A 12100-nucleotide genomic window follows, 5' to 3' on the forward strand; every position below is an offset into this window, starting at 1 on the left:
TGAATTTCAGAGTAGGCGGTGACTGGCTAAAGTCATTGCTGCCTTTTAGTTGTGAGGGAAATACCAAAATTAAACAGTCAGAGGCCTCAATTTGGCTCTGGCGTTGCTGTTAGTTAAAGCAATAAATGGATAAATCAGAGATAACGCTGTGTTCGCCTGCAAAACCGCAGAGTAATCTTGAGTTATTAGATAACAAGATAAAAATGTATTTCTGCTTCACGCAACAGCAGGAAGACAAAGAGACGGTTGGTTAGGGAACACATTGTAATGACGATTGGTGTGAATTGGTGTGTGTGTGTGTGTGTGCAAAGAGACAAAAGTGTGAGCGCCATACTTTGCGCCCCTCCGTTTTGCTTACCCATCATATCTTTTGTCTTCTTGAAATGTTTATACCAGCGCCCAAATTCCTGACACTTCGCCGCCGACACATTTGCATAGTAAGTGCTGTTCACAATGGAGGAAATCATACTCTGAAAGAGAGAGATTGATTGAGAGGGAGAGAGAACGAGAGAGAGACTTTAGATTCTCATTGTGGAGAATGCAGACATAATATTAAAGCTTGTGAAACATGCAGTAACACTGTAGCTTGTCAAAACAAATAAAAGATAGGGACACGGTAGCACAAAAAAAACAGCACTATAAAAAATAGAAGAAAAAATAGAAAAGCCAACTGAAAAGTATCAGACATGCAGTAATTTTGGATCTCATCCTCTAAAGGTGAAACAAATTAAATCAAGCAATATTTTATCTGTTCTTCCTTATCAAATGCCGTTGAGTTTGTCTAAACATTTTTCTTTTTATTTCGGAGCGGGTAAATTACGAGGTCAGCCGAGTTCCGAGTCTTGTGACATCAAGAGCAGACGGACATGAAAAATATTTACCTTCCAAAAAGGGAAAGAAGAGAAGCAGCTTATTGAATATCAGCATCTGGGGAGTCGGGCGATGTAAACAGATAAACCTCTTTCATTTTATTCCGCTCTGTATTTATACAATCTGTTCAAGACAATGACTTCAAGCGGCTCGAGGGCCGCGTCTCCCCGTTCACGTTCGAGTCTCTGCCCTCGCTACATTCCCTTCAACCGCCCTCCGTCGCCTCGGAAAAAAACACAAAAAACAAAAAGAGGCGATATTTTTCTTTCCCTTCCACTTTCATTAAAATGAATGTTTTAACACCTTGCCGGCCTCCGGGCAAATAGCCTGGATGGTGTGCGGGAGAAAATGTTTTTGATTGTTATAAATATTCAAAAGAACCAAACCATCTGTTTTCAAATTACAGGTATGCCATCTTTATCATTTTTCTATAATATATGCGCTTGGAGGATGGCGGAGGTGGGGGGGGACCTTCTGGCAGAGCAGCACGGAGGTGCGAGCACACACAATGAATGGGGAAGGGGATGATTCTGGTTCACAAAAGGAGGGCAAAGGATGGCAGCTGTGCCTTGAGAGAGGTCGACCGAACTCTGACCTCGTGACCTCTGTCAGAACTGCGATCAAACTCGAGAGGAATTGATTGCAATATTTCTTGGTTCTCGATTCGATTCTGTCCACCGCCAATCCCGAAAAAGAATTACAACTGTCCAAAGTCAGTGTAAACTGTATTTCTATAAGCTGCTTAGGGCCAGCACGAGGAAGTCAAACAGGTTATATATTGCTGTAAAACCTCTCCTATGATTGACGGTAGTTATTTAAGGAATCTTCTCGCACAAAAACTCAATTTTACAAGATTACAGTTGAACACATCCTGACAGCGCTATAATATCAATTCCGCTCAATACTCATTATTACTGAAAAGAGTTGAAGGCCAATGCAACCTCCAACAATGTTAGCCGTTAACTCCGTGCTAACAGCAGCACACTGTGATAATGCTGTGCCGGGTTCGTCTGGCAATGAATTACAAGAAAAGAGGTGTCCGATTTCATTTTGAAGTTTTTCGTGTCTTCTTCACTTGACTATTACAGCGGCAAAATGTGTGTGTTTGTCTGTGACATTGCTGTCTGTGTCGCTTGTCCAACCAGGATGCACGGCAAAACTTAAAATGTGTCCCAAAAGAGCACCGTGATGGACGTGTTTCCTTCGTCAAACTGTTTAAGGTTGAGCGAAACAGTTTCCATCAGCTTCATGTGATACCTCGCCCAAACACTTATAGGACAGACGTTAGCGTCCAACAACCCCGCGCAAGAGTCAATACGAGTTCTCAAAGACTGGATGCCAAGTCCTGGCTGCAATTGCATTAAAATACGGCCGAGAGGCAATAAAGGCAGTTGAGGAAGAGTACTTCTTTACAGTCACAAAGGACTCCACAAACTTCCGCCGTGTACCTGCTGGAGTCCGGGCCGAGCACCGGCGGTCGCACTTTGTCACGCCCGTTCAGTAGTTCGGGTGGGAATTTGCCCAAACCGTGCTATGGTGCATCACGCCGTCATAAACGGGAGGGTTAGAAGGTCTGCATTTGGACTTGCATGATGCAACAAAGCAGCCTTTAATAGATCGACTGAAAAGACTTCATTCAACGAGAAGCGCTGATAGAGTTCAGGTTAGGGTGAGGAAGTCAGAATTGCCCTTTTTTAATGGGTCATACATTTATGCATGAAGCAGCTCCTTTCTTTTGGATTTATTATTGGGATCAGAAAATAACAACTGCAACGTTCTATCTTAAAAATGATAATCCCTGTTCATTCATTATGATCAGCGTAAGTCAGTGTAAATAAGAATGAATGGTTTTGTTCATGATTTACTGGGCTTGGGAAAAAATGTATAAATTGGTAGAGCAGCAAACTAAATTTTCCAGTTCAACCTGCTTCTGGTAGCCGACTCCCAGGCCAAAGATCCATTGGGAAAAACAACAACATTCATTTAAAGTAAGAAGAGTTCCCCTTTCAGTCGACGGGATAATGAACTCCTCTTCTCCAGCCTGCCATGTTTTATTTACAGTATATCTGGGCTAAGGCGGCACTAAGCAACAAAACGAGAGACCTGCAGAAGACGGTGTGCCTTTCTCTCTCTCTGCCCATCTCTCTCGCTCCCTCTTTCTCCGCCATCTTTGACACAGATGTTCTAATAAACGCTCCTCATTAATCAGCCCTCTCCCTCAATACATCACTCTACCTCTCACAGGGGGCCCGGCATGTGTGTGTGTGTGTGTGTGTGAGTACAAAACAATACACACACACGCACACACACACACGCACACACGCACACACGCACACACACACACACACACACACACACACACACACACACACACCTATTCTCTCTCTCTCTCTCCACTGCTCTGTCACACACACATGCATACGCACTAAGTGAAATCAAGCAGATAACCAGAGCCTCTGCCGCCACTGCGGTGCCAGCAGGAGGGCTGTGCTAGGGCTTGTCAACAGGTAGCATGGCTGTGTGTGTGTTGTGCGCGTGTGTTTGTGTGTGTGTGCATGAGCATGTGTGTGGACCCTTTAAGTGATAGCCATCTGCAGCACAGAGAGCTTATCAGCAAGACCAGGAAGTGGCACTGGGCTACTATCGGTCCCCAACATCTACTCCACTCCCCATCATGGGAGACAGGAAGAGAGCGAAAGAGAGAGAGAGAGAGAGAGGGAGAGGGCAGAGTGTATGTGTGTGTGTGTGTGTGTGTGTGTGTGTGTGTGTGTGTGTGTGTGTGTGTGTGTGTGTGTGTGTGTGTGTGTGTGTAAGAGAATAGCGGTGCAGCAGGCAGGTACTGTAGGCACCCAGCTGCCAGCGTTAGAGTGTGGTGCACACACTGGCAAAGGCAAACACACAAAGTACAACCCCTGCAGACAAACACACACGGCATGGTTACACAAATGCACACATGCAGAGCAACACGCGCACACGCACACAATTAAATACACACACACACACACACACACATTCCAACTTAGCCTGATGTCTTGAATCAGCTGGGGAAAAGTGCATCCCATTTGCAACACTGCGCCTCGTCTCTTGCCAACATCTCACACAGCTCAATTATGGCACATATTCACCTCGACTGGATTGACCCCCCCTCTCTCCCTTCAATCTAACACACGCGCGCGCACACACACACACACACATACACACACAGACACACTGGCAACCAGGTTGCCCCTATGGCTGCCGAGGTGGTGAAGGCCCGCTAAGATGGCATTTTGATGACTATTTGCTGCTATGCAACGCAGCAGCTGGTGCATCAGGGGCCGCCCAGTGAGAGCGAGCAGGGGGTCGGCAAGAAGAGGTGGTGGCAATGGGAAAGAGTGGGGTGAGGTGGTAGCATAGAGGGGTAGGGTGGAATCTCGTTTGTTGCCATAGTTTCTGTGAACACGGGCAAGGGGGTTGCTGAGCTTGGTAGCAACCCCGGAGAAGAGGAATACTCCCGATTGGCTGATGGAGGAAGTTTAAATCAGGCGATGAATCTCTGTGCGAGTCCTGACGCTCGCTTCATGTGCAGGTCGGAGTCAGTTCCCCTGACGGAGCCACAACGTTTCCTCGAGGAGTTTCCTTGTGCCATTTGAAGCCCGAGCACACAAAGCGTGACTTGCCCCTGCTACAAAAGAGTCAGACTAAATGTGTTCGACAAGACCCCGTACAAAAGCAGCGCTTCGCAAAATCCCCCCCCCTACCCCTCGCCTGCCCTTCCCTCCTCGCTCTGCTCCTCCTCCTCTCTTTCACTCACTTGTCGCGATTCCCTCATCTGCTGACCTCCCTTTTCTGTCTGGGATTACGCAGAAGAATATCAAGGAAACACTAATCCTTAAAAGGTGCCAATCTTCTGCTCCCTCCTGCAACGCCCCCTTTTTCGCCCAGTCATTTCACTTTTTTCTTTAGGTCAAGACATAAAGCTCAGAGGGCAGGCCAAATGCGCCCCTGGCTTCTCGCCTCTTCGTCAGACTACATGGCGACCAGCAGTGGTCACGGAGCAGGGCGTCCGTGTGTCGGGGCGTACCCTTAATTGTGACAACCGGTCCACTAAACCAGTTGGGTTGAGGGAGGAGCAAGCCGCCGCTCTGCGGGGCGTAGCAGGCCACATGAAGCCCCCACAGAGTAACAGATGTCAAACACCATCATGGCAGCCATGTTTGAACAAGGCAGACTTGTGTACATCATGACCGTGCAGCAAAGCTGCCAGTTCCTCTCTCTATCTCTTGAAACTACTTAAGAACCGGATTAGTATTTTTTAAATCAGCCGCCTTAAAAACAAGAAATGGCAATAAAATAAGGGAATATAATAACGTCCATGCAAAATGCAATACATTCAAATGAAGAATTAAAAATCAAGGCTGAGATACGGCTCATGAAGACATGTAATTCATATATGGACTCTACAGGAAGCACTGAGTGTTCACACTACATTGAGAAACAATCTGCCAGCACTGAAATCTCCCTTTTAACGCATTCTTTTGATTCTGGTTTGAACGGTTTACCAGCAGCGATGCACAACAGTGAGAAACTACATCACACTGCAAATGGAGACAAAACGACAGTGAATGTGGGAAAATGTAAAGCCATTTAGATCTGAACTTAAGAACCAAATTGCCCGTTAAATAACATACATACAAGCCCGAAAAAAAAAAAACAGATTCCGTTTCGCTAAATATTTCCAGGACCTTCTTTCATCCCCATTGGAAAGCTACAAGAAGAAGCTTTAGTTTAATTTGAGACGTATGCGTAGTGTGAGGAAGGCCGTATGCGTCTGTGTGTGAGATCCTCGGCGCTCGCGCGCTCTCCTCTGAGCCGTCTTCACATATGGACCGTAAACAGGGTGATTACCAGACCGGGCTGGGCTCCGCCTGAACGCTACCCAGGGACTCTTTACATCATCAGCGCACTGCTCATGCCCGGCTAAACACACAAACACACACACACTGAGAGCAGCCGCTCAAACACACACACACAGACACAGACACGCACACACATACAGCGCAAATGAGGGTCTCCAGGTGACCATACGGTGGCATGGGAGGAGAGCTGGCTTCATACTGATGGCACCTACGCACGTGCTCGGATCCAAACACACACACACACACACACACACACAAACAAACAAACAGGCGGACAAAACACAAATAATACTTTTGCATACGCGACCCGTACATTGATGTGCGTTTCACAAACGTACTCCAGCGAATACACACGGAAGCGAGCGCGTCTCCTCGCACTGCGAGAAACACACGCACACACACGCACATGCACGCACACACCCATTGTGGCCCTTGTAAGAGATATACTGCCGTTTCATTCCTTTCACTCCAGAGCTGCCTCCATGATATACTGACTGCACTGCCTGTTAATACAATATCTGCGCTAGTGCTTTCTATACAACCTCCCAGCACACACACACACACACACACACACACACACACACACACACACACACAAAAACACAGAACACAAGACCTGACATGTGTACGTGCGTACAGTATGTCCAGTCTGAAATGTTGAGAATTAACTAAATGGGGGGAGGGAGGAACAATAAAGAACAAAAACCATCCAGATCGTTCTGGGTTTGGGCCAATGTTTATCTAACAATAACCATACGTTCAACAACACCTCTGATTTTTGGCTGCCGTTGCATACGTGCGTGCGTGTGCATGTGTGTGTGTGTATCGGGGGCGGTAAAAATCATGCGGCAAACAAATGACAATAAGCCATTGACTTGGATTTTCTATGCCGATTCTCTTTCCGAATTGATCAAACTCAGGGCATTTGATAAGCACAGGATAAAAGACAGTGGTGATGGAGATAGGGGTGTTTGTTTGTGTATGGTAGCAGGGGGTTGGGGTTGGGCATTAATCTTTTTTTATTATTATTATTTTTTTAAATAAGCAGACTGGGCTTCAGCACCTGTGATAAGGGACATTCTTTAGCCAGAGAGCTCTGATTCATGTCTTTGAGTAACTCCTTGAGGGCGTTTCTTACTGTAGAGTGGCTCCATTGCTCGGGCGGCAGGTCCTCCAGCTTAGGACAACTGTGGAGAGAGAGAGAGACATGCGAGGGTGGAGGGGGACAGGGTAAGATAAGGGGGGAGGAAAAGGGAGGTGTGGAGGGAGAGAGGGGTGAGGAGAGAGCATGAGAAACAATTCAGATGGAGAAGAGACAAAGATAGAAAGGAGAGCCAGCAGCCCTGATGCTATCTTTAAGCAAAATGATAAAATACACAGGCCACAAATTCAGCAACCCAATATCAAAACGATTTTATCTTCATTGTGACGGTTGGGCGTTCCCTGATGGATGGAGCAAACGGGCAATAACACCAATCTTCGAATCGGGGAATACATTTGACCCGAACAACAACTACTGAGCACCCGTGCGTCTGCGAGGCAACTTAAGGGGGAAATTGTTCCGCAGCATCCTGCAACAATTCCTCGACATCACTGGAGGCCAAACTAATTTCTAGCTTGATTACATAATTAAAACAATGTGTAAAAAACATCAAGTGTGGATTATTTTCACTGTTGATTAATAGTTTTGTCCTTGTCAGAGAACAGAGAATGAAGATCGTCACATGTTACCCATATTGAGCCCATAATGACGTCTCAACATTGCTTGTTGTCTTGTTGTTTGTTAAAGCATCAACGAGCTGTAAATGAGAGAAAAGCAGCAAAATCTCTAATTCAGCCATTAACGGTGGATGAAAATCATTGATTCATACACGTTCAACTAATGCCAGCGCTGCTCAAGTGTCTGACTCAAGAACTAGCAATTAACTTTGCCCAAAACCGAGGTTTAAAATCGCCTAATATCTATTGATGAAATGGCAAAATGACTGGAACAATCAGACGGGCCGATCGGTAGAGACGGAGAGAGGAGACCAGAGAGAACGAGAGCTGAACACACAGGCTCTTTTTTCCTTCTTCCTGCTGCAAGCGCCCCTCCAAGACAGACAGATTTCATTTGGCGCATCAAGCAGATGCATCTGGAGATTGCTCTGTCTCTCTCTCCCTCTGCCTGCCTCTCTCTCTCTCTCTCACCCTCTTTCATATTCTCTCTCTCTCCCTCTCTCTCTCCTGATTGTTCTGATTAGTTAATTACTTTATACAACACATCTGCTGGATTGATGCATGAATTATACATCAGCTGCATGTGGCGACTATTATTTCGTGTTACTTCTACCTTCCTGGCTCGTTGTGCTCGGCGAAACAATTTAAGGTGTTACTGGCTAGATTTCTGCGGCAGTCGGGGCGGGTGGGGGGTGAGGGGGGTTTGAAAGGAATGGCGGGGTGGGGACAGATAATGGGAGGGATGAGAGGGGGGGGACAAATACAAAACAATAACAATACTGACAACAATATGCAGCAGAATCAAAATAGATTTATAGATCACATGGAGATTGGCTTTGACGTCAGCTGGTGCTATGGAGTCGTGTGCCGCAGGGATTCGACTCTACCTGAGAAACACTCTGATTATTTGAAAAATGTGGAACGTATCCACGTGGTGGGCGTGTGGAGAAACCGTGCCGAGCGTTCAAGTTCACTTCACGCTTGCGGGACATATACACGTTCAGCACGTGTCGCAGAATTACTTTTTCCGTTAAAATCGACACTTGACTTGACGAGAGCGATGAGGCGTTGAGCGAGGGGTGATGAGTGCACGAGGAGCCGCGTGCGCGTGTCCATAAATCTGTCAGTCGGGTGTGTCGGAAAACGAGCAAGGGGGCTGACGGGAGAGCAGGATCGAGAAAAAACAGGGAGCGAGCGGCGGTCGGGGCTAAACATCTGCTCGTAAGGAAACCTTACACACTCGCTCGCGCACAAACAATGTCTTTGCCAGAACACCTTAAACTGCTCCAACAGCTAGAGAGCCTCTGGGGAGAAGGAAGTGAGGGAGAGGCGGAGAGGAGGTAGTGGAGAAAGACAGCTATCCGTGCGTTCAAGGCTAGCATGCCGGAAATAAACCCAACCTTCTGTATTCTGGCTGGTGAACATGTTCACATCAGGCAGTGTGTGTGTGTGTGGTGTATGTGTGTGTGTGTGTGTGCGCTTCATTGGTGAAGGTGGGTGGTGGCGATGGTGGGGGGCACACAGAAGGAGAGGGAAGAGAGGAGAGAGAGAGGCAGAGCGAGGTAGAAAAGTCGGAACAGCAGCTGGCGCAAGCCTCCACAGCAGCGCCACTTGTGTATGTGTTTGTGTGTGTGTGTGTGTGTGTGTGTATGCGTGTGTGTGTGTGCGCCTATGAGCCCATATGAGGCTGTTTGCGTCCGTGTCTATAAATGCTTGTGTGCTCTCGCTGTGTGTATAAATACAGCAAAGCCTCACTCCTACAGAGTAGCATTTAGCATACAATATGGTGAGTGATGGCACAAGACAGCTAGCTCTGCTCAGTGTGAGAAGCTGGTTAGTCTTCGCTGTTCCATGCGACGCAGATTCAGAAGAAAATACTGTATATTTGACTTAAAAATAGCCGGGTTTATTTATGGAACTATTTCAGGTGAACAACCGCGCATTCATCTGCTGCAGAGTCATTTTTAGCCCTGCACAGTCTCCAGTTGCCCGTTCCATTCATTTGATTCATTTTCATGAAAAGACCTAAAGTGGTGTCGTTTTGAAAAAATCCAGCATGTTTTCTGAACATTAGTTAACATCCCTAACTATTTAAATATCTACTTGATCGCTCAACGCAGTATAAGCTGCATTTATCAGCATAGTGTCTGAGTCAAAATTGGCAAAAGATACTTTGGAATATTTGTTCTATAGCTAGACGATTAGCTATATTTGCATCCAAGACTCTGTGGTAACTGGCCGCTGGCGACGGAAAAAGTTTAACTTTTGTAAGATGCCCACTTCCTGTTTATTCCTGTCACTCGACTTGAAAAGGCCGCGACGGATGAAGAGCTGCTGATTGGTGAAGTGGAAAATGAGGAGTCATCTATACGATAAACCTAAAGAAGGTGGCAGCTGGCTGAGAGGGAGATCGCCTGAAGGTTTCCTACTGACAAATACTCTTCCACTACATATAACAATATAAAACGTGACTGACTTGCGTGACTCCTGAAATGCGTTGAACTCAGTGGTGGTTCTGCTTTTTTTTGACCCAATCTAATATACATTTTCATATTCAAATTATCTGTCGGGTTTTTTTTTACTATTCAAATATATATTTGAATATAGAATATTTGTTGCCAGCTCTTGTTCCCATCACTTGTCGGTCAAATTGACAAACAGATCTCTGTGTTTCTTCAGCACCATTAGACGAGGAATCTTTCAGTATTCAAATGGGTTTTTTCCGCATTTCCTGGGAAAGGTCAGTCTGTTATCTGTGTGTGTGTGTGTGTGTGTGTGTGTGTGTGTGTGTGTGTGTGTGTGTGTATGTGTGTGTGTGTGAGTAACAGAGCTATTCTCAGTATCAAACATGCAGCAGGTATCGTCAGATTGGCACCAGCCTCTGGGCATACAAGACATGCCTTGGTGTGAGTGTTGGAAGCAAAGAATAAAAAGGTAAAATTGTGCTTCAATGTGTATTCAAGCTATCCAATACTGCCGTGTGTGTATGCATGTGTGCTTCAGGTTACGACACTACATATTTGTGGGCGGTAGAAGATCTCGTTGGTACACATGTGTGGCCAAGTGTGTTAGCTTCAAGTAGACACTGTAAAGGGAAACGTGACGTGTGCGTGCCTGTGATTCTTACCTGTGCAGCTGGATCTTAAGCGTGACCACATGGTAGACGTCCTGCAGCATGTCAGCCACTGTAGCGTCCGGTGCATCTGTCACATATGACAGCGGGACAGGGTTCCACTTCCCCACCTGAATCATACCTGGACCACGGGACGCGGAGCGCGCACACGTTCACAGAGACACGAGATGTGGACGGACAAACGGACACGAGACGAAACATACAAAAAAGAAGAAGCGAGCACATTAGCACAAAGTCCATTTTAGCATCTTAGCTCACTTGAAGTCATCATGAAGCAGTGCCATAATATATATATATATATATATATATATATATATATATATATATATATATATATATATATATATATATACACACACACACACACACACATACATATACTTTACAATTTGTCCCTGAAATCACACAAATGGTGTCAAGATTCCTCCATAGACTACCTTAAATTCAAGTGTCAGCCCACACCTCGAGGAAGTAAACTCATTGGAGAGGTGGACTAAGGGGTGTGTGTGTGTGTGTGTGTGTGTGTGTGTGTGTGTGTGTGTGTGTGTGTGTGTGTGTGTGATGGACAGGCTATAATAAAAGAGCCCGCTAAGAGGCACCTTGAAACAGCCAGCCACCCTCGGCCAGCGTGTGCTCAAGTGCAATTAGCAGACCCTTTCCTCCACCTGCCCCTCCCACCCACTGAGTCACTGAGTGTATATAAATATATACTGTTTGAGTGTGTGTGTGTGTGTGTGTGTGTGTGTGTGTGTGTGTGTGTGTGTGTGTGTGTGTGTGTGTGTGTGTGTGTGACCCCTGAGAGACTTAAGCATCTCCTGGCTGGGATCAGTATCACAGGGTAGAAGCTACTGGGGCTTCAGATCTGCTGGCGAGAAGCTATTATGGTCACACAGTCTGTGTGTGTGTGTGTGTGTGTGTGTGTGACAGAAGTCTCAGCATGTTGGAGAAAAAAATAAATAAGAAACGTCCGCGTTACCTTTGGCCTGGGCCGCTGAGCTGTGGGAGTAGCCCAGCGACAGCAAGGCCATCTCGATGAGCTGGTTGAAGAGCATGTCCTTGCGCACCAGGACGAACTCGGCGTGCTCCTCCTTGCTGTCGAAATCCATGGGATTCTCGTAGTGCTCGACCACACAGAACACGGGCAGCATGTTGCCTGAAAACACATAGGCACGAGTCAGGAGAGAACCCCAAAAAAAAAAAAAAAAGGTTCACATTTCGCCGGGTGCAAACTTTGACCTTCAGCATTCTGTGCGTTTGCCGAGGGACGAGATTAATATTTAGCGCTGAGGATTGAGTTACACTTGAGGTTGAGTGTCGGCGGGGTTATGAGCGGTGTGATTAGATTGCTGCTGAGAGTGGAAGAGTTGGACAGAAATGAACTAAAGGATGGGTTTGGACCACAAAGGCATCTTTCATCTTTTATGTGACGATTTCTATCTGAGCCCGCTCACCTTTCTGTCTCAATGCCAAACACTCACAT

The 12100-nt window shown here is 46.3% G+C and overlaps 1 protein-coding gene across 10 annotated transcripts in view; it reads right to left on the reverse strand.

Moving 5' to 3' along the window:
- satb1b (SATB homeobox 1b) overlaps nucleotides 1-12100 on the reverse strand; it is a 63219-nt gene that overhangs the window by 34793 nt on the left and 16326 nt on the right. For 8 of the 10 annotated variants that reach the window (XM_068569214.1, XM_068569213.1, XM_068569215.1 and 5 more), the window contains exons 3-6: nucleotides 11597-11773; nucleotides 10615-10741; nucleotides 6832-6955; nucleotides 359-470 (exon numbers count right to left, since the gene is read on the reverse strand). In XM_068569214.1, coding sequence (XP_068425315.1) covers nucleotides 359-470; nucleotides 6832-6955; nucleotides 10615-10741; nucleotides 11597-11773 — 540 coding nt within the window. The remainder of the gene's footprint in view (nucleotides 1-358; nucleotides 471-6831; nucleotides 6956-10614; nucleotides 10742-11596; nucleotides 11774-12100) is intronic. The other 2 variants (XM_068569221.1, XM_068569220.1) reach the window with 1 other exon arrangement.

This window comes from Clinocottus analis, unplaced genomic scaffold, assembly GCF_023055335.1.
Source record: "Clinocottus analis isolate CAN_PGR_092001 unplaced genomic scaffold, fCliAna1.0.p SCAF_9, whole genome shotgun sequence".
Classification (NCBI taxonomy): domain Eukaryota; kingdom Metazoa; phylum Chordata; class Actinopteri; order Perciformes; family Cottidae; genus Clinocottus; species Clinocottus analis.